This window comes from Lipophrys pholis (genome assembly GCF_963383615.2).
Source record: "Lipophrys pholis genome assembly, chromosome: 18".
NCBI lineage: Eukaryota > Metazoa > Chordata > Actinopteri > Blenniiformes > Blenniidae > Lipophrys > Lipophrys pholis.
The window spans coordinates 15,992,455-16,019,051 of record NC_137646.1 but is presented as its reverse complement, the minus strand read 5'-3'; the positions used below and the strand labels follow the sequence as shown (position 1 = coordinate 16,019,051).

Below are 26,597 nucleotides of genomic sequence, written 5' to 3'. Positions count from 1 at the left end.
GCAGCACATCAGGTTACGTCTTTGACCTTTATAGCGTTTGGGGTGACATTAGAGTTGAGGTTGCTACGCCGACCCCGGGAAAAGTGAAGCGGCTCCGCGAGAGTCAACCTTTCCAACACTTTAAATCACAGAAGGTTGGCACGAGCAAGTCACATTTGATATTTTGGCAAATACTTGAAGATTCGACATCAGTAACTCATTGACACGACATGATTTAGAGAGCAGGTTCTCAATTTCCTGTCTCCCTCTGTCTTTATCAGTGGCGCGTGTATGAATGTGTGTGATTGTGCAGTGTAAAGAGCTTAAATACACAAGTAATAATTAATATCTGCTGTTTCTAAGTATGATGAATCTTGTGCTTGAGCTTGAATAATAAGTAAATACCCTCTAGTGGTCAAATAATTGGGTTCAATGGAAAAGTACTAGGAAACAAGGTTTAAATAAGATTTCATAAATCACTTGTTTTTGTTACCTAAAGCAAACAATTTAGTTTGGTAGCCTGAACTGTTTTAAACTATGTTATTTTATTCCAGTTTCTTAGACTTGATCTTATATTTTCATTAGCTTTGATATTACCAACATTTTTTTTAAGTGACGAATAAAACACATTTCTTTAACCTGTTCTAATTAACGGATCGTTTAGACGCCAGTTATTTTTATCGCCTGATAGGTTTGATTTAAAGATCTCTCTGTATTTTATAATACAGTGGCTGAATGTAATAAATTGAAAGTGATCTAAATTAGTTTTGAAAACTTTTGAATGCGGGAAATGTTAAATGTTAACATCTAATGATTTATTGATCGCGAGAAACCAACAATGCTTTGGAAACAAAAAAAAAAAAGCTCTTTTTATTTTCCGAGTTGCAATATGTGCATGTGACAACACTTTCTGATACGAGCTTGGATATTTAATTTGTGAGATGATACGAACACATGTTTTACCAACTCTTCACTCTAGTGCTATTAACCACTTCAGCGTCATAGCAGTTGCTCCTGTTTTTCATAATCCAATAATAGCTGTAGGTATGTCTCATCTCCATCTCTGTGTTGTTGTTGTTGGTGTTTTCCAGGACTACAAAGCGGGGCTGGCCATTGCTGAGGTGGAACTGACGGCAGCTAATATCCGAGACGTCGATCGCAGGGGCTTTGAAGTCAACACACCCTTCAAAAACTTCTGGTGCGTCCGCTCTGCATTTGTATTTTGTGCCGCGTGTACCTTGACGTATATCTACATCGGTGCCTATGTGTTTTGCCTTGCCCTCTTTTTCCCCCCACAACAAAGAGCCAGACATGTCGGGGTGCGTGTGATGTCTTATTTATTTTATTTTATTTTTTTCTCTAAAGTGCACTCTCTGCGTTTGATCTCACCGCTCCTACTTTAGCGCATTCTTACTGCTTTTTCATCAATTTTCGAAGACGAACGTTAAGCGAGGGAATCTCTCCATCAGAGTGATGTTCTCCGCAGGTTGAGAGTGCGGTGCGCATCGCGCTGCCGGGACTTCAAGGTGTGCGGACGTCATTCGTAATCCCCCCCCCCCCCCGAAAAACAAACCCGGCGCTCACAATGCAAAGGCACATATTATACACAGTGTTTTCATCTCAACAAGCACGTCTCGATTTAAAGTGAAAACCTCTCAAACTGATGCCACTTGGGGTGTGCCTCCTTTTTTTTTTTTTAGGAGCCTTAAAGACGAGTGCAAACACTTTTCGTTGCTTCACAGTCCAGTATTATTCCTATCAGCCTTGTTTAGGCCTGATTTCCTCCCTGTCCCCCCCCCCCCCCAGTTGTGCTGCTTGTAGTCTGTGTATTATTTTATTCCATCATTTCTTCCATAGTCATTAATCCTTTGTTGGTGTTTTTTTTTTCCTTTTACCCCAATTCCTCATAAATTATTTCTTGCTTGTAACAAGCTATTTTTTTTTCTCAGGTATTTGTCATTCTGTTGGACAGTTTCTTTAGGGATAAAATAAAAAAAATAAAAAAAGAGAAACCTAAACTGCTTTTGTGGCGCTTGTATCCATATAGTTGCCTTAATTTGTTACTTCAAGTTTTACTAAAATTCTATATTTTCTGACGTTCACAAAGCATGTGAGGATGGTCTGCATTAGAGTACTTTCAGTCTTTGGAAACGAGATTCTTCCTGGATAATACCCTTTGCTTTATTACTGTATTAGAGGTTCTTGGTATCTACAACCAATGCTTGTTTTCTTCAGGCCTTGGCGAACCGTTTAGGGTGATAATCATTTTATTTGTTATTTATTTATTTTCCACAATTCCACACATACGACCAGGGATTTTGACTTGTGCATGAAATAAGTGAAAAATGAAAAAAAAAAATGGATACCCAGAAAAAGTGTGGCGCCGAGCCAATATCGATGATCTCCGAAGTTGATGCTTTGAAATGTAGCACTTGTTCCCACAGCCCCTCACATCCCGCTTGTTTTCGCTTTGCGTTTCATCGTCCCGTGTCGCCAAATGAAGAGCCAGTCGTCCTCTTGGGAGTAAGAAAGTTGAAATTTGAAGTTTCCGTCGAAGCTGAAGAATAAACCGTTTTATATTTTCAGGCCAGCTCAGCAAAAACCGCAGAAAGTGGCCGTAATGTTAGTGGGGAATTTTTGTTTTTAAACTTCAGTCACTTTAAACACATTTCTTTATCTTTACCTTCTACTTTTAAGTATTTGGCTGTCTATGTATTTTCCTTCAGGTGGTGTAACTAAAGAGCAGGTATGTCCCAAAAGTTGAGCCCTAATGAGACACAGAGAGTTTGCTTCGGCTGCATTTAGTAGCACTCTTGTCAAACCTCTTCCTAAAAGCGCCTTGTGAATCACTTCGCCGCACACCTCGTAGACTTATCGATCGCAGTGGTGCAACACGCTACATGGGAACACAAAAACTGCTAATTATTGATCAGGATTTTTTTTATTATTTTTTTTAATGATGTCCCCCCCCCCCCCCGAGAGCTCTGTGCAGGCTTCGCTGCCTCTGTGGGGCACGGAGCCTTTCAGGTGACTCCGGCCCCCGGAGGGACCTCCAATCAATGAGCGCTCTGCTTGTTTGTGCTGTAATGGCCCATTTAGAATACAACCGTCACAGCTGCCTGGACAAAGCACGCCTCGTTTGTTTGCGTTCGCTTGTTCACTATTTTCTCTTCTCCTTCTACCCCTTCTTTTTTTGTTGTGTGTGTGTGTGTGTGTGTGTGTGTGTAAAGATTGTTTTATTTATTTTATTTTTTTTGCCCTCATTCCTCTACCTGTCTGTTGTGTGTCCGATCGATCTGTTTGTGTCAGCTCCCTTAATGGGCCCATCGTTTGGTAGCTTCGTTAATGCGCTGGGTGTAATTGCCATTTTGTGTGGAACAAAAAAGTGAAATTAAAATGAGCTCGGGTCTCTCGAATTGTTTTTGATGAGGTGATAGCTAAAAATGGGGTTTCTGCGTGTGTGTGTATGTGTGTGTGTATGTGTGTGGATCAAATCGATTGGTAGCCCTGGGAGCGTTCTCCTACCTGCTCAAGGTGGGGATTAGTGAGAAACTCATCTAATCACGTTAAGCTGTGCAGACTCACTTTGGCTTTTCCATTGTTTTGCCGCCGTTAAATGGTCGGAGTGTTCGCGCCGTCGTGCTGGATACAATAGGAGACTTTCATGAGTACAGAGAATGACAATGAGGCGGAGAGGAGAGGAGATGTTACCCAGGCAAAGACATTGAACTTTAGAGAGGAGAAAACTTTGCGCTCCTGATCAGAAAGCAGTTCAACTCAAGGAAAGCTGGAGATAAATGCCGAGCTCAGGGGTATATTGGAGAAAATCCGTGTTCATCTGCTTTGTTTTGTGCTCCTCTTGTGTGCATTAAGACTCTTTGGACAGTTTTCACCTTTAGGCAGAAAATATTTCCTTTTTGACGGCAGAGTTCTGGAATCGCTTCAGCATCACTTTTGAATTGACATGTTAGTGTTAAATGTTTTTAATTTAGATTTCTACAAAGTTGCACAAACAGAAATTCCCCTTCACCTCTATGTTATGGAGGCGGCAGAAGATCTCTGAGAGGTGGAAAAAATTCATCTAAAAGCCTAAATCTAATGTACCCACATTGGTAAATGTCAATGTAATTTGGATGAAATTACCAAAGCATGGGCTAAACTTCCGAATCCACTACTTATGCACCCATTTTGGCAATATTACATATCAATAATATTGGTTTGCTCCTTTTTTTTTTAAGGTTCTACAGTGTCTGAGTGTCATACGGAGCGTTCTTGATATAAATCTTATTTGGGCCAAATGTTATCTCCTTGGACGTTTGCTGAACCCTTGATGTTTTGAAGGAATTTGCATTTGCAAATAAAACAGCAATTATACCAAACATTAAAGGTTGAGTCCAGGCGCCCTCTTCCAATCATTTTAAGGGCACAGTCCAAATACCAAAAAGTGCAAGTGGAATTGGGTATTTCCATCTCAAACTTTCGTTATGTCGATGTTGAACATATGCACCAACATGTGAAAAAAAACAACTAAATACATTTATTAGCATTTGCAGTACGTATATGATACTGGTACGATAATGATCCCTTGTACAAAAGCCTAATGTGTCACAGTATCCCTCAGGTTGATTAAAGAAACTTTCCCTTTCTTTCATATTGAAGCTGTTAACATGATACCATAGCAAACCGTGTTTATTTCACATTGTTTATTTCCGCTCCAACCATGACTTGGACATCATCTGCACACATCTCGCCCTCTGAAACGGGGGGGTGACAAAGCAGTACTCTTGTTTTGACGTCTGCATCCAGTAGAGTCCCACAAGTGGTACAGCTTCACTGCAGTTCTTTGAGGTCCAGTTGCAAAGTACGACCCGATTTCAACATTGTGACATTACATTAACATCGCCACTTATCATAGGTTCATTTTTTCATGCTTGGAATATAACACTATTCAAAAGTTAAGCCTTAGCTACTTGGTGAAAAGTAAACAGAAGCAAAAATATGTTTTGGGGGTGGGGGGGACTAAACTTCAGACTAAGCAAATATGAGCTGATTGCATTGCTGGAAGTGATTTATGTCTTTTAAGTGCCTGCCACTGTTTTTCTTTATCTTAACACTGCATGTGTATTTTGGACACAATGATTGATGCCACTTTGGATTGGAATAACTTTAACTTTTTCATTTTGGAGCTGTAAAACATCAGTGAGTGGCATTTAATACGTTTGTAGATAAATTTGACTGCGTGAAATGAGCTCAATTCGATTCTCTCTACATCTTTCTTTAAAAGGAGACACCTTTTAAAAGTAGTTTTACATCAAGGTCATAGAAGCCACATTGGCTTTTCACGCATTAAAACACCTCATTCTCTCCATATTGAATGCTTTTCGGAGTTGTAATGTCACCTGAATGGTAAATTAAATATTGCTCTTATTACTTATTATTAATATTTATTGTTGAAGTATGATGTGGAAGGAAAACTTTCCACGATATAAATTAAAGAGAATATTATAAGAAAGTTTAGCGACCACAAACCCAAATTGGATTACCAAATCAAACTATAACTTTTTGAAATATGATACATTTTCATGAGTGGGGACTTGTGTTAAATCCTATGGTGAGCTCTGAAGTGGACTTCAGAGAGCAGACTATGAAGGTCAGTCCATAATGAAATGCTAAATCGTAACAGTAATACATTTATTCCCTCTCGTAACAAGAGTGTATTATGGATGACATAGCGCTATCCCCAGGAGACAACTTTGCTTGGCTTTAAACATTCTAAAACATAAGGGAAGTAACATTTACTTAAAGATACAGTAAAAATGTTTTCCTGCATGTTGATCGGGTGTTTTCTGTCACGGCTGAGTGACAGAAAGATTATAGCAAAAATTTAATAGTGACAAAGTTTAACCCTCTATTTGTTCACGGCCCCAAAATTCCTCTCTTTGAATCAAAGAGACGCAACTTTTTGAAAAATTTCTCACTCCATCACTGTGTAAATGGGGAAAATTGCAGCTTTTCTGAAAAGATGCTCCTGCCTTTGCGCACCATAACAGTAATAAATAGTTATTCTCCTCTTTTGCGTGGAGATGATCATGGACAACGATGTTCAAATCAAATCAAATCAAACTTTGTTTATATAACGTTTTTCATTCAAGGTTGCAGCACAAAGTGCTTCACATAGTATAAAAATAAGAATAAAAACACGAGCATACACCACGACCAGTGAACCGCAGTACAGAGCTCCCACCGCCGTGGCCAGAGCAGTCCCCAGGACGACCCCCCCCCCCCCCCCCCCCCCAGTATTACAGTTGAGTCAAACCTTGAGGAAGACAACATGTGTGCAGCTGTTAGTGTCATTGTCCTGAGTAATGAGTGGATGATTGAGTCAGATTAGAGAGACAAAGTTTGAAGCAGCTTTCATTACAGGCCTGGTCCTTTGCCCAAAACAAAGATGGCTTGAACAATCCCTTCTAAGCAAATTTACATGGAAAACCTTGTAATTCCAGTCCGAATTCATGTCAGTCAATGTTCACATAATAACATAGACACATTTGAATTCCATTGAGAGGAGAAAAAAATAAACCACCTTCCAAACATCCCTTTATCGTGTTCTGACAGGAAGCATATGTCGTTCTGCCCGGTGGTTGTACCGCATATGTACCTTGTCCCTCAATAGTTACATTCGAGCATAAGTCACATATCTGTGTGTGGCAGAAAAACACATTCAAATTAAAACCAAGTAAAAACCATCCTTTTTCACAAGCCACTGGCACCTGGACAACATTTAGCACTATACACTAGACCAGGGGTCTCAAACTCAATTGACCCGGGGGCCGCTGGAGGCAGAGTCTGGGTGAGGCTGGGCCGTATCAGGGATTCCATAAAAAAAGTTGTAAAAAAAATCGTCAAACATCATTATTAACAGTTTTAATGATTTCTTGTGAACATGAAGTGTCCTGAACATGAATGGAACATTGATCGCGAACGGTTCTTCTGAACACAGTTTCTCTTGCCTCCTCCTTGCTGCCAGAGACTTGGCAGCGCGTCTTCTCACATAATCTGAGACACATTTGGCTTGAGCGAAGAAGCAGTTGAGACCCTCAGAACGTCTAGAACAGGGGTCGGCAACCCGCAACGCTGTGGTCTCTCGAGGTGAGGAGCGCCACATTTCAATAAATCCGATCAATACGTCAAACTATTTGAGGAAATGGACTTTTATGATCACAACATAATAGGAATTGGTACAACTACATAATGTGTTAATTCACACCAGTCTCTTTTGGTCCTGACATTGCTCATTGATGCAGAGAATAACACGTATGTAGAGATTCTCACATGTGATACAAGAATAGCACAAGCTTTTACTTTGACACTCATAGAGCATCAAGAGCACCATGGGAGGAGGAGACCCCACACAAAGCCCTCTTCACTCCTGGTTGCCCACCCACAACTAATAAACCAAACTAAACCCGATGGATTAACTAACTACATGAACTAAGCAACATAACCATGACCAATACTACAAACCTAATATAACCCACAATAATTACATCTAAAACGCGACAAACAGAAACTCCCATGATGCACTGCAGCTATCAGCTCAGCGATCACGGAGCTGGTCGCTGCTCGGTGTTATCACAATAACAGCTTGATTTGCATGGTATGCGCAGTGGAGAAGACGTGCACATCGAGCCGAACCCTAACACGGTCTGCTTACCTGCAAAGCGGCTGGCCACTTAACTGGCGTGACCTACGATAAATGAGGCATGACTTGTGCTTTCACCCAGAAAACTTTATAAATTTGTGCTCATAATTGCATGAGATGACACAACGTCAGACTAAGGATTTACACTCACGCGTTGCGGGCCGCAATAACGTTATACTTTCATAGCAATGTGCGGGCCACAAAATATCGGCTCAGCCCGCGGGCCGCGAGTTTGAGACCCCTGCACTAGACAATATGATGTCGAGTTATGGGAACTAGCCATGGGAAGGTTTATGGTCTATACCACAACCAGCCAGCAGAGAGTGGTGGGGAGGTTTTTATTGATCACTTTATTTTATTTTATTTTATACTGCTGAATCAACACTTAGTAGAGCTGCCAGCATTAACTTGCTACTTGGGAACGGCAGCATGATGCATTAATAATGGGACCTTAATGTCATGGTTTGTCCAGTGAAATGCCAACCAGTGCAGTCCATCCCACGTTATTAACTGATGAGTAGCCTTTTTTGTTCCTTGGCTACTGGTACTGACACAGACACTCACATTTACATTGAAAACCAGCACTGGCCCCTGAAGCCAATTTTTTCTTTTCCTGAAACGAAAATGTAAAACCGGTGCGTTTTTATTTGAGACATCGCTTAAAAGCGGCACAAGTGTGAATAACAACCTCAATGGGTCCACAGTTAACGATCAACAGACCGAGGTATGGTTCATCACAACGTTTCTCATAATAATTTTCTTTCCTGTAAAGTTCAGGGAGTAGCCATCCTTGGATTCGTTTTGTAGAACAATCACTTTACATAAATTGTACTTTGAACTCTCTCAAACATATGCTGTGATTAACTCAGATTATATCCTATTAATATCTGTATCCTATATAATTCTATTATCCAACAGGTTTTAAAGATTGTAAAAAAAAAAGAAAAAATCAGTCAATTTACTGCTCAGTCAAAGTCAGCAGTCTCTCATTTTTATGCCAAGATCATTATTTCATGACATAGAAATGTGTCCATTATGTATATAACTAAAAAGCAGAGGTAAATCAAACTTGAAGTGTCTTCTTATCGGTCAATTACTGTAATAATAGCACAGTTAGATTTCCAGATAATTACATGAGAGCAGAGTGGAATGACACGAGAACTCTGACTGGAGATTGTTGGAGTTGTGAAAAGGTATGTAATATATTTCATTGGTATATGACCCCCCCCCCCCAGCCCTCTCTAAAGCTGTAAATATTTTTTTATTGTGCTTTGCAAGTTAAGCATATAACTAATCATGTAAGAATTATTGACAAAAAAAAAGAGGGGTTTCAATAACATTTCCTCTCAGAAATCTTTCTTTCCCTGCATCCAAGCACCTGTTGGATCCTCAAAGCTCGGCTTTATTCTGTTCCCCCACCTGAGACCAGCCTTCACTTCATTTTTTGAAAAGTCTGCAGCACCTCCACGCACACTCGTGCCGCCCTCTGCCTCCCTCGGCTCCTCGGAGGTTTTCGGAGGCCACGCTGTAGTTCAGCAGACAATGTGAGCAGTCATCTCTTTGGACGGGCCCTGGGCAGAGACTGGTGGGCACAGAACAGCTGAACCCAATCAACCTATCGATCTCTGCTGGGTTACTTGGGCGAAGCCGCCCTGGCGCACATCCCCTTGCTCCAGGCGGAATCGCCTCCTTTCCACCCCTCTTCAACAACCTCCTCCTGCACCACCACCACAGTTTTCTGTCTTACTTTACACAGGTTGCCATGGAGACCAGTGGTCCCATCTCTCCTTTATAAGTGCTTCTTTCAGTCAAGCCAGGGTGCTCGCCGCTTCTGTTTCCTCTCAATTTTTATATCTCTGTCGATCCCGGTCGTGCTCGCCTTTTTGGTCTCTCGCTCGCTTGCCGGCACATCACATGGACTTTGCCAGCATTTTTGCTAATCCTGAGGGATTCATTGCATTTGGAAACTTGTTCTTACACACACATGCGCACACTTTAACACCATCCTCCCTGTGAGTCAGCTGAGCTGTATGTGGCATCTATAGGAGGGCTCATTAGACAGTAATAGACATGTACATTTTCTTCAGTGTGTGTGTGTGTATGTGCGTGTGTGTGTACATTAGTTCGAGTAACACAAAGTTCATTCATACTTCTATTTATACCAGCGGATGAGATGCACACCTGCACACACGGCTCAATCCACACAAGTTGCCATTGTTTAAGTAAACGTCATATTCAAAGTGTTTTGGACACAAACCTTTGGGAATATTTAAGTCTTTCAGTCCAATGTTCTCTCACAGCATTTCTTGCATCATGTGTGTTGTAGTCTTAGTTTTTTTCACAGTGGATACCTCAGTGTATGTTCATAACCAACAGTGCTGGAAATCCGACCCAACAAAATCCTTCATTAATGAATTACAAAAAATGTAATTGAAATAATTTATCATTATGTGCCACGTACAGCTAGGTTTTACTCATATTCCCAACTGTCAGTTGCACGACTGCTGTTATCATAATTGATACGTTTACATAAAAACAGATCCACTTTATTATTTTTGGCAGATAATTAAGAATTCCAACAATACGCTGCACAGAAATGGAAAGAACTAGCAAATACATCAATTTAGGTCATACGTTTAGTTAAGTAATTGATTGAATATAATTTTGTTATTAATTCATTGTTTTGTTTTTTTCCATTGCTACTGCCTCTGAGGTGTGAAGTTCACATATTGAATCCCACTGACTCATACATATGTGCTTCTGAAAAAGTTTTTTTTTTTTTGGTTTTTTTTTTATGATCTGATAAACTGAAAGTAACAAATAATCTCTGTCCATTTATTTGTTGCTGAATCCGTGTCAACATCTCGCCTCATTTTATGTCCACTCCAAGATTAACAGACTTCTCATTTGATGTCTTGCAGGACATTAAAGACATTTATTTAACTATGTTGAAGTTCCAGACAGGTTCAATATGTTTGATACACTGTTTTTATCACTAGCTGTGCACTTTCACCAGCCTAATGTAGAAATAACATCCCAAAGTTTATAGATCTTAGTCCTGCGTGGTGAGACGGATTGATTTACCCCCCCCAACCGTCCCTTCTCCCCCGATGTATCACTTTCACCAAATCTATTACAATCACACCCAGGCGTAGGCACTTGGCAACCGCTCGCCAAAACTACTCCACACACCGCCCCGCCCGTAACCCTGCCATGCAATGCTATGCTGTTTAATTGCACTCTCAAATCAAATCAATAACCGTCGGGGCATGCGTCTTTGCAGCTTCGTGGCAGAGTCGGAGCGGGAGAAGGAGGAGTGGATTGAAGCGATCCAGGAATCGATTGCCGAAACACTCTACGACTACGAAGTGGCGGAGAAGATCTGGTTCAACGAGGCCAACAGGAGCTGCGCCGACTGTCATGGCCCGCAGCCGGAGTGGGCCTCGGTCAATCTGGGTGTGGTCATCTGTAAGAAATGTGCAGGTAAGCAACACATGCGCTCCTCGACTGCAGGGGCTTTCAAATACACATGCGGGAAGCAGGTGTAGGTGCTGTGACAGGGTTTTGTGTAAAGCCCCTCAAGAGGCCACAAAAACAATGATTATTACAATAACAACGCATTTTCAAAATGTATAAATATAAAAAAATAAAAAAAACATACCAATTCACACTATGTGTGATCTGTGAATTATTCCATACAGCGCTCAGTGAGCTGTCACTATAGCTGTGAACATAATTAATGCCACCTGGAAAGAGATGTGATATTTGTTTGTATTGGTAGTGTGTAAATATTTGCGAGTGGCCACAATCAGTCGGAAAATATTGGCAAATGAGAAAGTGGCAAAATATCAAATGTATAAGAATTTATGTGTGCGTACAATAGAGACAGCAAAATGACGCTACAGACACAAGGTATATGGGAAACATAATCTGTGTGAATAAGTGCTGCTCAAGGGCAGCAGTCTTGAGTTTTCTTGCCAACCTTGAAATGTACTCCCATTCCTCTCTGCATGTCCCTATGAAGTCGTGCAGACAGCTTGCTAATAATCAGTCATCACTCTTCTTTCATCTTTTCTAATGCTTTATTATTCTTGCTGTAACTGATCGAAACTACAGTATGGGTGAAGGCAGAGTACACAATCTCAGACAATACTGGCATTCGCAGCTATAATGACAAGAAAATCCGCACACCCCCCCAGAGAGAACACGCACCCACCTTACACAACAGTGTTTTCTAGGGGAAGCAGAAAACCTTCCTAGTGTTTTGAAAACGGCTCCCAAAGTGAAACTTTTGGGAAAATGCCCTCACTTCATCTCCATGGAAACGGGAGAAAATATAACTTTTCTGAAAACTCTCACACTCTGCGGAAAACACAACTTCGCTGCGCATGTGCACCGTGGCCAGGGTAAATAGTTCTTCTGCACATGGGCGAGTCGCCGGACAAAAACAACAGCATCCAAGAGTTGCATGACGCCCATGTCTGTGTACTCGCTTATGTCACTGTCGCCATGACGACTGCATTGTTTTCAGCATTTCTGTCAAACGGTCATGTAACCTCATAGTATTAAACAATGCATTCTACCACTTCAGTGGTTTTATATCCAAACTCTACACAAAAAGGGCCCCCCAAGTCCAGACTTTAACCGGGGATATTCTCGCTGTGATGCAAGGGTACTCACCACTACACCAATATGTTGCTGTTTAGCTACGCATCTTCTTTTTCACTCGTGGTGTTTGGAGGAAAAAAAATCAAAGCAATAACCTTTGCTCCTCAGAAAACGTTCTGAACAAGTGTCGAAGTCCTGCCTGAAGTGATGAGTGACGGTCCTCACTTCTCCGTACGTGTGGTCTGACGTCTATGCCTGTCTGAGTACGTACTCTGACCCAGAGGCTCTTTTGGAATAAGATCTCAGGTGATAAGCCACTTATGGGAGTTGGCGTCTGGCCTCTGGACTCTCTAATCTATTTGGCAATACTGGACGGCTCAGATGAAATGACAACAAAGATTAAGCCACAGGCGAGAAGTTTGTGTGTGTGTGTGGGGGGGTGTCCCGAACTGCTTCTTGACCCGCTAAACGTGATTAGAGTGAAGCGGCAGCCATGCTTGATGTGCAGCGATGTCAAGCTGGTATTTCAGGTTTTTATGTTTTATTCCTCTTTATGTTATTTCTTTTTATTTGCGTGCTCCTGTACACTCCACCTTCTATTTTCAGATCGTCTCCCAGTCATGCAATTTAATGCAATTCCTCACCTCATCTCTGCAAAGCCCATGTAATTGGTACGCATCAGTTACCCAACATCTCCTCTCAAACGGCCTTAAATGATTTCATTTGCAGGAGTGTTTAATATTACATTTCGTTGACACGCTGAGAGCAAGAGGGTGAATATTTTTCTACCGGGAAGCTGTCCTCGCTCTGCACTTTTCTTAAATTGGGCCGCGGTCCATTTGGAATACCGATGACTGCTCACGCTTTTAATTAGCACTCTCACGCTTTATTGTCATGGACAATAAAGGGAAATGCTGAACAAGAGGAAGAGCAGAGATGTAATGAGAGGGCTAATGGCAAAAATGATCCAGATTGGCTTTTCCTTTTCTTTGTTCCAAGACGGGATGAATTTTAATAGACTGTAACTTAACTCTTCGATGCGGAACAAGTTCATACTGTAAGATTTCACTGCTATTCTTGTGGCAACGGGCTATATAAGTAATCATCCCTGTCTATTTAACGTGAACGTTTTGATTAATTAATTACATCATTTTGGGGGGTAATTTAAAACTGCTTTAGTATTACACCGTAAGACCCTGTTTACATGACATTTCAATTGAAAACGCATCGTTTAGGCGTTTTCCCCCTCAGAAAAGTGTCGAGTTTACACAGCAACATTTTGGAATTATGGAAAGAAACAATGGAAAGATTTCCATGAAATGTGAGCGGGCGAGCGCTCGCATATGTACAGATACACTATTCACTACTGCTGTGATGTGCACGTGCTATAGCAACTTATCTTTTCCCGCTTTTCCACGGAGACAAAGTCTTCAAGAATTGGTTTCAAGGAAAGTTTTCTATTTTCACTTGAAAACCTTGTGTAAGCCTGCCCGAGCACAAAAATGTTTTTGAGTGAGAATGATCTTTTTGATTCTGCTGTGAACAGCCATGTAACAACCCCCACCATGGCAACACAGCAGCCAAAATGTCAGCGATGGGAACATGTTTATAACCGGAAACATAATAAGTGGGAAAAAGTCGAAGGGTAAATTGCGATCTCTGCAATCGGAGCTTTGTTCGAAAACAACCAATTGAAGTTGGCATCTGAAAAGTAAACACACAGGCTGGCCAAGTTAGATCTGCGAACGCTCTTATCGTCTTAAAGGTGATTAAACCTCAACAACGGCTGAATAAAGCTGAATGAGCTGGTTTGTGGGTTTTCAACCTTTAATGGCCTCCCAGTTTGATCAAATTCTCCTAATATTATAACATAGAGATTTGTTCTCTTCACAATCTCATCAGAACATGAGCTGAGTCGCCCTGAGTTTTATTTAATTTCTCTGTTCCAATAGCTTGTTTGTCTGTAACGCCAGATGAACTAACACTGCCTGGAAGACCTTAAGGCTTCCCAGCACACACGTGTAATTGCAGTAAACTTCTTGAAACCGGGATGCAACTTGTGGATTTTTCGACTGGCAACTGTTGCCATGGCAACACACATAAAAAAAAAATAAAAAAAAAAGAAAATGAAAAGAAAGAAGCAGAAGTGCTCATTGTCTTTCTGTGTTTCTTTCTGACTTGTCACCGAGTGAGGGGAAAATGCCACACCAGCACGGAAGGTTGGAAAAGTGCTCGTGTCAAGTGTCGTCGGTGTCGCTGGAAAAGTTTTTAATTGGGAATGAAATCTTGGGTGGGCTTTTTTGTCTTTTCTTTTTTTTTTTCCTTCTTTTATTTTGTGATGGGAATGCCCTTTTCCATGGTGTTTTGGTTCCACAGGAGGGATGAAGACATTTGCAACAGGCCATTTATATGGGGGGGCTCTAACCGTGTGCCCAGTGGCGCTTGTGCATGCACGCTTCTTTCGGCTTCATTACCCTTACACAAGTGAAAATGGTCCTGTGGTGTTCTGTGGCTCGGTGGATGGCTGTAGCGCTGCGTCAAGCACCCGCGGTAAAATGTGTTCACTCCTTCACATGCAGAGGTGTCAAAACCTTGCTCTCTGGCCTCCATTTGTCACGCTGGACATGAGAGCTGAAAGGCAGCTGTCCCTCAGTGTGACAGATTTGATAAACCACATTAATAAAACTGCCGAAGATCACAGTAACACGTTCACATGAAAATAAATCTGCCTTCGGTAAACGGGATGTTTCTTCTCATCTGTAGTCGGTTTTTGCAAAAGTGAAGCAGGTCTAGTTAGATGTAAACAAAAATCTATAATAACATCAGATTTGTGTAATTAATTTAAATGGCAAACTCTGATGCGGAATTGATCTTCATGAGATGTGAAGCGTTTCTGAAAGTGTTAGAAATATCATCTGATCAGGAACAGCATTGGAAATGGAAACAAAACAAACCTTTTGGGGCATATTACATTGATCTAAAGCTGTGTTTCCCCAAACTGTTTATCGCTTTTTTTTTTGTCCCTTAAAAAAAAATAGTAAATGACACTATGGTAATAGACGAGATTAACCATATCTATTTTGAATTAATCAACGAAGAATATCCGTTTGTTACAACTAAGTCAAAGTGTTAGGAACAACAAAGTACATTTCTCATGTCAACAAATAAAAGTTGCGGTAAACTTTTTTTTTTCTCTTGTGGTGTACAGTAATCTGTTGCTCAAATACTCCCAAGTATTCTGCGCAATCTGCAACACAAGCCTCCATATTCATTAAGGTGCTATTTGGCACGTCGTTGCGTCCCACTAATAGATTAGCCTCCACTTATCTGCATGTAAAACTCTTAATTGGTATTTCCCTAAGGTCCCCAAACTTCTTCTATTTTACTAAAAGCAAGATGTAATATTCCACCGGGTTCACTGCTGGTTCACTATTGGTTGCATTATACCCGATCCATCATTAGAGACAGGCGTCGGCCAACTTGTAAGCCACATGTCAAGCATATATACGAATTGAATATGCATAAATGCGTTGGATATAATCTAGACTTTTGTAAATACATGTTCTACTGTCTCGAAAAGTAATATTGGCCCTAAACAACCACATCAAGACCACAATGAGACATTGGTTGGCTCAGTGAGTTCATAATTCAATCTGCTGGCTCATCCTGATGCCAGACTCTCAAAGGCTCCACCATAGCTACTCATTGTGCTGTTCTCTATACAACATATCCTTGCTTTAACGCTGAATAAAAATGAAAGTACCACATTGGGTAAAAACATTCTCTTCAATTCTATAGAGGTATAATTTGGTTTGGACCTGATTTACCACCGTCATTTCCAAGACAAACCAAGTCAATAACAATGAGTAGTTGCTTAGTTTCCTTCCTAATATCCTAATAAGCACACAGTCTGAAGATGGTTATGTTCTCCAGAACTGTGTCAAGATGGCCTTTCACAGCTCATAGCCCCTCATTCTCATTCACAGCTGCTCTACTTGAGGAAAGACGGCAGTAATGAGATCACGCCAAATCTAAATCTAAAATTATCTGCCGTTACACACAGGACAATAATTCAATTTCACACATGCAGAGTGTTTCTGTCTAATGTATTATGCATGTATGCTCTGTCTTTGGCCATAAGCAACCCCAGAAGCCTCTCGTTCACCCAAATAAACAGGCCGACCAACAAACACAATGAATTACTCATGATTCATTAGCAATTAATGGCCCTCGTTCGCTGCTTTCATTTCCAATTAGGAAAGCTGAGGGGACTAAATATGTCTGTTGTGAGTGAGCGAACACGCTCGCAGTCATGCTCTGTTTCTTCGTCTTGTAACTGCCTGTTTATTGTTTTTTTCCGACATTTTGGTGTGCCCCCATGCACACCGAGGCGATTGCTCTGCACGCACGTGTGCAAGTAATCTGTTTTTTCATGTGAACTTTTCAGGAACTACAACATTTACCGCATTTCAGAATTTTTTTTTTCAATTGAGCGCCGTATGATTCAATGAACAAGATGTGTTTGCGTCCCAGCTCTCATACTGACGACTATGTCTTCCTGTGTGCCAGGACAGCACCGCTCCCTCGGCCCAAGTCTTTCCAAAGTGCGGAGCTTGAAGCTGGACAGTAGCATCTGGAGCAATGAACTGGTGGAGGTAATTCCAGTAATTGATCACTTCATCTTCAGTGTTTATGACTTGCACTGCGCCTCGCTGCCCGTGTCTTAAAGCAAGCAGACAATTTTATCTGTGTCTACTTTGCCGTTGTCCTCGCTTACGTCGGTGGTATGCAACCTGCGTGCTTTTTAGAACCTGAGTGGTAGCTCCCTGAAGTGTTTGTAAAGATCTAAATTGCAAAGGAACTGTGAACTTTTTAACGCACTTTGTTCAAGGGGAGTTTGTAAAAACATGCTCAGTATTGCAGGCTAACATGTGTTGTAGTGTAAAGAAATAAAGATGTTGTTTTAAGCTATAAAGGCGACAAGGAACCCTGGAGAAAGCTGAAACTTCTACAGTGGAGAAAAATAACTTAAGTGGTGGAGGTGGGTGGGGTGGCGACTAATGTTCCCAAGGTGCCGGAAATATTAATACTTCTCCGTTGACTTTACATGTGCTCAATAAAAAAAGAAAAAACTTTTATTTATTTATTTTACTTTTATAAGAGCTGCTGTTGCGCTGCCTCACCTTTTCTCATGGTCCTTGTCTGGAAATCCTCGTAACATTTTTTTTTTAAATGTTAAGGTCAGTCAATAAAAAATAGAATTTTACATCAACTGTGTTTTGTGAGCTAAAATATATATATATATATATATATATAAATAATAAAGCTGACAATCCCAGTAAGTTTCATCAGATTCAGGATTTCTCACTGACACCCTGAGGGGCCGGTCAAGCAGAGCAAAAGTGCCAAAGCCCCCTGAGCTTTATGATGCCCAGGTCTGACGTAAGGTATACAAAATACCAAAAACATCAAAATAATTGCTAGAATTGACTAAATCTATCAAAAAATTACAAGTGAAACTGTAAAAAAATGAGATCAAATGATCAATACTCTGAAGAAACAGACACCAAACAAAAACTTCACAAAAGTACCCTGATATAGTGTTTTTCTATATATAACAACCGTATATCTTTAGGAGGTATGTGGTCAAAATTGTTTCTTTTGTCCATAGTGGTTGCAGACCTCTGACTTAAACCCTTTGAGGCTTTGAGGATTTAGGTGCGCTTTAAAATCCTTGTAACGGCTATAGAGATAATTCTTCCCTTTATGTATCCCTTGTTCTCAAACGTCTCAGCTCTTCCTGGAGGTGGGCAACAAGAATGCCAACAGCTTCTGGGCTGCGGATCTCCCCTCGGAGGAAGATCTCTACAGCGCGGCGTCTGCTGAGCAGCGTGCCACGTTCATCCGCAGGAAGTACAGGGAGCGGAAGTACCGGAGGGTCCTGGAGGGCATTCAGGACCTGGAGCAGCTTAATCAGGTATAGACCTTCATCCTAGAGCAGGAGTTGGTACACACATTCTGCATGGCATGCTTTAAGTTGACATTTTATTCGCGCATTTCATTGACTTTGTCAGTTTTTCATGACCTGATCAGTATGGCTAACAGAGTCGATCTATTAGTGGTAGAAGCTCCATTCCTACCCTGTGGCGAACTATTTTTCCCATTACTACTTTGAACGATTCGTATCCTGTGAACGCTGTAACCTGCCTTTCACCCAATGTCATCCGTCACCCGCTCCAATTGACTGACTACTTTAAAGAATAATCAATTGTCTAGTGTAAATTTGATTTTGGATTCAATATTGAACTTTTTTTTTCTTTTCTCCAGTGTTTGAATAAGAGTCAGAGCCTTATATAAGAACTAACAATTCAATATTTGATCAATAGTTTTTCTTGGAAGAAAAAACTTTGATTTCTCGAGCCACATAGAGCAGACTAGAAACTCTAAACACATTTGCTTGTTTACAACAGCAATTTACGTACTGCGTCTTTCTGGATCGACTGAGCGTAGAGCAGATGTGCTGCAGGTACAGTAGAGCCGCGGCTGACTCGCGCCTGGAGTCCTGAGCGCATCATGATACCCTCTGCATGGAAGCAGACGTTGACGTCTTTTGAGGCGCGACATGTACACACTGGCCACACCAGCGTGCCGACTTGTGTTTGTTTCAGTTTGCCTCGCTGCTTTGCACTTGTGGCGCATTTCAGATTTCTGCAATGTTTGTGTGACGTGACGATGCGAGGGCCAATCTGATTGATGTGCTGTAATATCCAGTTTTTCAACAGTTTTCAATATTGAGTTGGAAACAGATGTTCTCTCCACTCCTTGCTCCTTGTTTCATGGTAAAATAATATTTTTTTTGTATTTTCTGCCACTTATATAACGACACACTTTTCTGTGATTATTCCATCGTGGTATCAAATGATGAGCGACGTTGCGTGTTTAAGTCGGGCTTCATTCTGGTGTCAAAACTTATTTGTAACCAAGTTTGCATGAGCTGCCTTTCGCGTGTTGCGTTTTTCATGTCATCGTAAACTCATTGCAGCTGAAAAGAATAACGAGGATGGTGTCAAATTACACAGGCATGATGCTGTGTGTCACGAAGACGGGAAAAGTGGCCCCGTTGGAGACGCAATGAAAAGACGGAAACTGAAAGTCATCGTTTACACGACTACATTTCAAGTGAAAACACATCGTTTTATAACAGTTTCACCCTTTACACGGCAATGGTTTGAAAACTGTTTATACGGAAATGGCACAAACCCTGGAAGCGATGTCGTTTTCATGTAGAGCCAGTAGTGGGTGCTGTTGTTTGTTTTTGTGATGAAACCACACCCACACATGCGGCAGAGAACAATACGCTATAAACATTAACAATGGCGAGTACACAGGTATTTGTATGGACAGACGACCAAGTGGGATTTCTATTACGGGTGACGACCCAACTATAAAACTACCAAATCCCAGGAGAACATGGACTGGGAGTCATGACACTGGAGGCCGCCACTGTTGTTATTGTCCATCTATTCGCTCATGTGTAGAGACGGAGCTTTTTCAAAAAGTTGCGTTTGACTGAGGTGAGGTGTTTTTGAAAAGTTCTACCCAGGAGCCATTTTCTTTACAGTGTAAACTTCCCCACAAAAACTCAATGAATATTTCAGTTTTCACTTCTGCACTGATCTGAGTGCAAGAAGGACCAGGATGAGATAACTGGGAATCCATACAAAAACTACTCCACTGGGGTTTTCTTGAGAAAAAAAAACTGCCCATACATCCTTTTTACTGCTTTACCCAGTTTGTTGAGCTGATCCCAGTTTACTATGGATGAACGCATGGTACACTCGGGATTGTTCTCCAGTCAAACAATCACACACCTACTACAGCTACGTATTATTTTACAAATGTGTTCTTATCGCAATGTCAACATTCAACATATACTGTTATACCTGTTATGTTTCCATGCACTGCATGTCAATATATTGGGTCATTCAGATGGAGAGTCGACTGCACTAGATTATGTTGACAACAGATTGCATCTCAACATTACATTTTACCGGGTGGCTTCAGGTCAGAAGTAGAAAAGCAGAAAAGCAGCAGAAAAAGGAAAGAGACAAAAAACAACAGTTATACTGTTTTGTGTTCACTGCAGACATGCAGGCTGGAGAACAGAAAGACTACTGTTGTTAGGAAGTACAAATCATGTAGCACATCATCAATATTGTCTACTTTTCTTTAAGCCCCCACAAACATATTTGAGGTCGATACCTTTGAGTTATTGTCATGTGTTGTGCGTTCCTAGCTGCTTAAAGGATATAAGGAAATAAATAAACCTCCGTAAATATTCCTCTTTTAGACCTTCCTGGTCCTTTTTTTTTTCCTCTTTTTTATATAATCCCACCATTTTTCACATACAGTCAAGCGCATGTTCACCAAGCATGTAATTATAGTGGAAGTGGCCACCTATAATAGATTTATATGTACCTTTTAAGAAATATGAGACGTTGTACACTCCATTAGCTAAATCCACTGACCCTGAGAAAAGTCGTATTTCCCTGACCTTTTGACCATCAGTAAATCTGCACTTTAAGCTTAGAGATGCCAAAGTAGAAGTCTGATTAATCTCAAGTATAGGCATTTTGGCGCGGTGGGTCTTCCATGCGAGGGTTTATTGCCGCTGCTGAAGGCGGCACGCCTTCTTGGCTCCCCGTTTTAAGAGGGCCTTAAAAGGACAAAGCGGGGAGAAAAGTTTCCACCTGCATCAGCATTTACGCAGATCAGCACCGTTGTATTGTTTTTCTGCTCCGAAAGGGAGGAATGGAAATGTGGCTGGAAAGGGGGGGGAATGAGGCGAGAAAGTAAGGAAGAGATATACTAGCTGGCTAAGTGGAAAAGTGGATTAGGATCCACAACAGAAACGCTTGGGTTGGTTTTATTGCGGCTTTGCTGGCTTTTGCGCGTGCGTGCGTGCGGAAGGGAGAGTGTGGTGTGTACATGTGCGTGGACATGTGTGCTGCTCCACTTGAGAGGTGTGAATTTGCTGTTCCAGATGGAGTCCCCCCCCCCCCCCCCCCCCCCCCCCCCCCCTCCATTTTTTCATTTTTTTCCCCGGGTGGTGTCAAAGAAGTGTGACAGGCACAGACTGTGGCTGCCTAAAAGGGTCTGACCAGCAGAGAAGTATACGCCTTTGTGTATGTGAGCGAAATAAAGAAAGAGGAAAAGGTGGAAGTGGGTGGTTGTGTTTGCTTTCTCACTGTCTGGTCTGCCTTTATAAAGCGGCTTAACAGATTTGAGAGGGATCAATGTGTCATGGAGCCATTATACACACCATGATTCAACATATACCAGTGCATGTGCACTGAAATATTAAACGCTTCTCCAACAGGTCCGCGTAAGTTCGCGTGCCAAGAGATCTTTGGGGCGGGGTGCAGCAGCAGGATAACTTTAGGGATCAGGGGGATACTTTTTCCCTTCTGGATCTTCTCAGTAGAAATCCATATGAAATTAAAAGCAAGTCTGACCGACTAGATTTTAAATTACAAACCTCCAAAACCAGCATGAGAGGACTTCGGCATTTTTATTGTCACGTTCACCCATTCATGCGCACAAACTCACTATATTGAGTTTCAGTGAGTTGCTCAAGGACACAAAACAGGGCGCGATCAGACCTCCAACCTCGAGATTGGAAAAATACCCGCCTTGACCAACTGATTCCCAACACTGAAATAATGAATTACACGCAAAACGAAGTTTAAAAAAAAAATGTTTTAAATTCCATAAACAAGGACACTGACTCTAATCTCACCGGACACATTGTTCCAGTTCTGTGTCACATTTACTTACTGTAGCAAAGTATGAATATGAAATAACAAAAGCTATATAAAACCTATTCCTCTGGGAGTTCTCTCTGGAACAAAGACAATAATATGAGCAATTTCTTCGTTGACATTCATGCAATTTTGAAATCACGCGATGGCATTTTAACCGTTTTTTATTGGCTCCGGGGTCGTGAAACTCACTCTGCGCGTGCAACAAATCACCGTTTAAAGTGTCATTTCAAGTAATGAAAGAAATCTCATGAAGTGATTTATGCGAGGCTGCATCAGTGTGTCCTTACATAATCTTAACCATGCGTGCTTATTGTGTTTTTGGATAGCATTGTTTCTCTCGCTCGCTCTCTCTCTCTCTCTTTCTCCTTTGTCTTAGTCCCATGTCCCCCATTAGAAGCTCATATCCCAGTGACCTCCACCGGATCTCCACAGACCACATGACCTAGAGAGGGGGGTGTCAAAGGACCTTCTTATATCATTACACACCCACACGCACACGCACACGCACACACACACGCAAACCCCCGTGTGGCTACAGTAATTGCTATGACACAGAAGGTCATTTCCAGAGACGATACAGAATAAGGCCAAGTTGCATGGGACTATTTTCCCATAATCTGACCCTGTCTTTGAGTACGTGTGCGCACGGAGGAGAAGGAGAGACTCGCGGAGAGGATGAACTCATCGCGTCAACTCATAATTAGGTTTTATACAGTTTCTTAATCAATGCATTTAGAAAATACTAAGCGCGTGACGCTCGCTCCTTTAAACACCCATATTTAAACATCTTTATCTAGGTGCTGGCCCCTTTGTGTGGGTTGCAGGTTATATTGACAGGTTCTTTGTTTGTGCGCGTGTATGCACAGCCTCGCCTTCCCTCGCTTTCAGACGGATATTGCTTGTTTGTGGCCGATCAATGCAGCCTACTGACTTGGCTCCAGCCCAATGAAAGGAGATGCTGTTCGCTGAAATTCCGCTATTTGCCACTCGACTCCTCTGTTGATCCACTTTGTTGCGGGTCATCGTGCACAATGTCACATCAATTGAGTGGACAGATAGAAAGAGACAGCCGGAGAAAGAAAATATTTTCCTCGGTCGGACTTTTGCCGCTTTCATCTCGCTTCCCTCGGCTGGATCTGAAACAAGTAAAGTTTTTAACAAAGTGCGCCTCCATGGCGAGACATTACGCATACTGTATATGTATAAGTTGCTTTGCGGCTATTAAAGGAGGCATTCAGCATCGCGTATTTATAGATGCAAGAGTTCAGCAGGCTCCTGTGCCAGCATCAGCGGGTGAAAGCTGCAGTCTTGTCTGCATCTTGCAGGGCATTTCCTCTAATCTAGAGTGCTGTCACAGAAAAACATTCAGTCTGCATTTAAATCAAGGTGAAAGAAGTTTTTTTTTTTTTTTTTGGAGAAGCTTTACAACAGGAGACAGGCAGAAGTGAGGCTCACAAGACGTTAACTTCTCTTCAATTCCTATCTGTGGGTGGCAGTTGTAAAATACAGTCTTTCAGCAAGGAAAGCTGCCTTTGACTGGCAGATGTCTCTGCCTGTCACAGTCTGCTGCTGCAGTTATTGTGGACTCCGGTGTGCTGGACCTTCTCCCCGGTGAAAGAGAGGGAGAGAAATGTTAAGCCAAGAAAACCTGTCGGGGCACATTTGGAGGGACTTTAATGCAATATACATATTTTACATAGAAATGTCTGTTTGTTATATTACTGCTCACCATAAGGCTTTTAGTGAGGCGATCTGTGCTATATCTTGAAGGTGTGCGTGTGTATATATATATATATATCTATCAAATATTACTTCAATCGATGAAGTTGCCTGACTCTTCCAGTCTGTAACCGCCCATCCATCTTGAGCCGATTCCAGCCAACTACTGTTGAAGGCCAAGGTACATCCTGGAAAGGTCACCAACCTATCGCGAAACAATGTGGAGCGCCCAAGCCTGGACTCAAACCGGAGACCTTTTAACTATGAGGGTGGTCACCAGTGACCCATCGTATGGCCTTTACCATTATATGAGTATCATGTATAAGTGTGGGTACTGTTATAATTCACCTCCGCAGTTATTCTGGCGCAATAAATGCATTTATGTTTGAAGTTTTGAGACGCTTTCCTCTACTTACGTTGCTGGGTTTTTTTTGGGGGGGGGGGGCAAACCTGGCAACCTTGCAACCTGGCAACCTGCATTCATCTTACAAGCTTTCATCTTCTAACAGGTGTGGCATTTTTGGTACTCTCGCAAAAACACGAGTGACCTTTGTACACGCATGCTGTGGTTATTTACACTTCATGATGAAAAGTATCCACCGAAGAAGTTTGATACCAGGAAAGCAATTCAAATATGTGGTTTCTCCTCACTGTTAAACGTGTAGCTTCAAGCAGAGATGTCTCAGCTATTGTTTGGGTTATTCCTAGTGTTGTTTTTTTCAAACAACACATAATTGTTGACAGTACCAAAACATCTTGAACAAATAAACATGATTTGGTTGTGGAAATATAACTCAGTTTATTTTTGTCATCCGAATATAATGTGATAAACAGCAAGAATCTCAGCACAACTTTATATATACTGACTATATATATATATATATATATATATATATATATATATATATCGTATTTGCCATCTTTACACTGTATTCATCTTTGATGCTTAGTCTGCTCTGTATTTTTGCTGCGTTCCTTTTTCGTCTGTACGGTCTCTTGATTCCCACGTTTCTCTTCTTAAAAATTGTTAGTTTCATTATATTTAATATGACCCATTTGTCCTGTTCTTATTTGCCGTATTCCATTTTTTTTTTTTCACAGGGATTAGTGCTTTAATGATTCCCACAGGGAGCATTAAAGTTTGATCATAGTGTAACTTGTCTTTTGAGATCAGCGGGTGGAACTCAATTCTAAACTTTATACGGTTTCCCCGACTTCGTTTTATAGACTCTTTGTCCTCTATCAACCTGCCGTTCGCACACAGGCGCGCACCGAGCAGCTCCTCCTACATGGGGAAGTGAGACCGCACTTGCATTTCGAGAGATTTTCACAGCTTTATTGTCTGGGATCTGAACATTTTAAAGGTATTAATCCAGCTCTGGGAAGCTACTTAGGAAATCCAATGAGCCGCTACTCTACTTACTCAGTCTTTTTATTAGGTTTTCGCAGCAGGAAAGGTTCAGTGACAGGTAGACTTACATTAAAAAGAAAAATCTGCCTCAAGAAGCTGATTTAATACAAACAAGCTGAAATAATTTAAATAGGTAGCTTTATTAGTGACGGTTATAACCAATTCTGAGACCTCATGGGACCCGTAGTAAATGAAAGGAAGCCACACACAGTATTTATTCTGTCTTGTCATATTGGTACAGGCGCTGTGTGTAGCTGTGGTGTCGTCTGACGTGCTGCAGACCATGGCACTGGTGTTCAGTGGGGCAGATGTGATGTGCGCCACTGGGGATCCAACCTACTCCACCCCGTACCTCCTGGCTCAGCGCGCCGGACAGAAGCTGCAGATGGAGTTCCTGCACCAGAACAAGTTATCTGGTACGTCACCTCATGTGCCCTCTTTCCTAGGCAACTGCTTATCCTCCCGTGAAGACGTCTCCGAAACGAGAGAGTTGACTCATTTTTGAAGAATCTTCCGTCTGTGAGTCAGGCTAATGTTTCACTCTTAAATTACTCTGTTTAACACAATAGAGCGGGTTTTCAGAAGGATGTGGATGGAAGGGAAAAGATGCAGGAACTGGTGATTAGGATGAGAGAAGGAGGGTCCAGGAGATGGAATTTTTTAGAGGACATGTACAAAGGGTGCAGCTGTTTTTGCATCATGTATAGAGATAATGTCTTTTAGTAGTTTGATGATGAGACGCTGAGAAGTTTTCATCGTAGCTGTTTGACTATAGGAGCTCCTTTCTACCTTCTCTTCAGTACAACTTCAATTATATATTATATATTTTATATATTTCTATAGCGCCAAATACAACACGGCCATTTCAAGGCACTTTTACAGAGGAAAACCCAACATTTCCACATGAGCAAGCAGAGGAGGCAGTGGGAAGGATGAATTCCCTTTTTAAGAGGAAGAAACCTGTAGAATCAGGCTCAGAGGTTGAGACTTTCTGAAGAACCGGACTCTGACGCATGATTTTCACCTTTAGATGACAACGCTTTTAAAACCCGAAGCGTACACGGACTAGCTAGAAACGCTGTTTCTACATAATAAAGCCACTTATGTCTGCACACAGAGAACAGTACGCTGTGAACGTTAAAGCGCCGTTTTTTTTGTAAGAAATTGCCTCCACACATGATCCAGATGATGGTGTAGTAAATGTACACTTGTTAAATTCTAGAGTGAAGAGCACACGGACTTTGAGGCCATGTCAAGCGCACAGTTTTCCTTCTGTAAAATGCTTCAGAGTGTATTGTTTCCTCCGCATGTTTTTACATTCAATCATGATCAGCTCGGATTAATCATGAAGTTT

At 41.5% G+C, this 26,597-nt stretch overlaps 1 protein-coding gene across 1 annotated transcript in view; it reads left to right on the top strand.

The window, feature by feature from the left end:
- The window catches only part of arap2 (ArfGAP with RhoGAP domain, ankyrin repeat and PH domain 2), a 148,979-nt gene that overhangs the window by 50,515 nt on the left and 71,867 nt on the right, over nt 1-26,597 (top strand). The window contains exons 10-14 of the mRNA XM_080486352.1: nt 1,071-1,177; nt 10,965-11,164; nt 16,859-16,944; nt 18,084-18,266; nt 25,485-25,659. Coding sequence (XP_080342478.1) covers nt 1,071-1,177; nt 10,965-11,164; nt 16,859-16,944; nt 18,084-18,266; nt 25,485-25,659 — 751 coding nt within the window. The remainder of the gene's footprint in view (nt 1-1,070; nt 1,178-10,964; nt 11,165-16,858; nt 16,945-18,083; nt 18,267-25,484; nt 25,660-26,597) is intronic.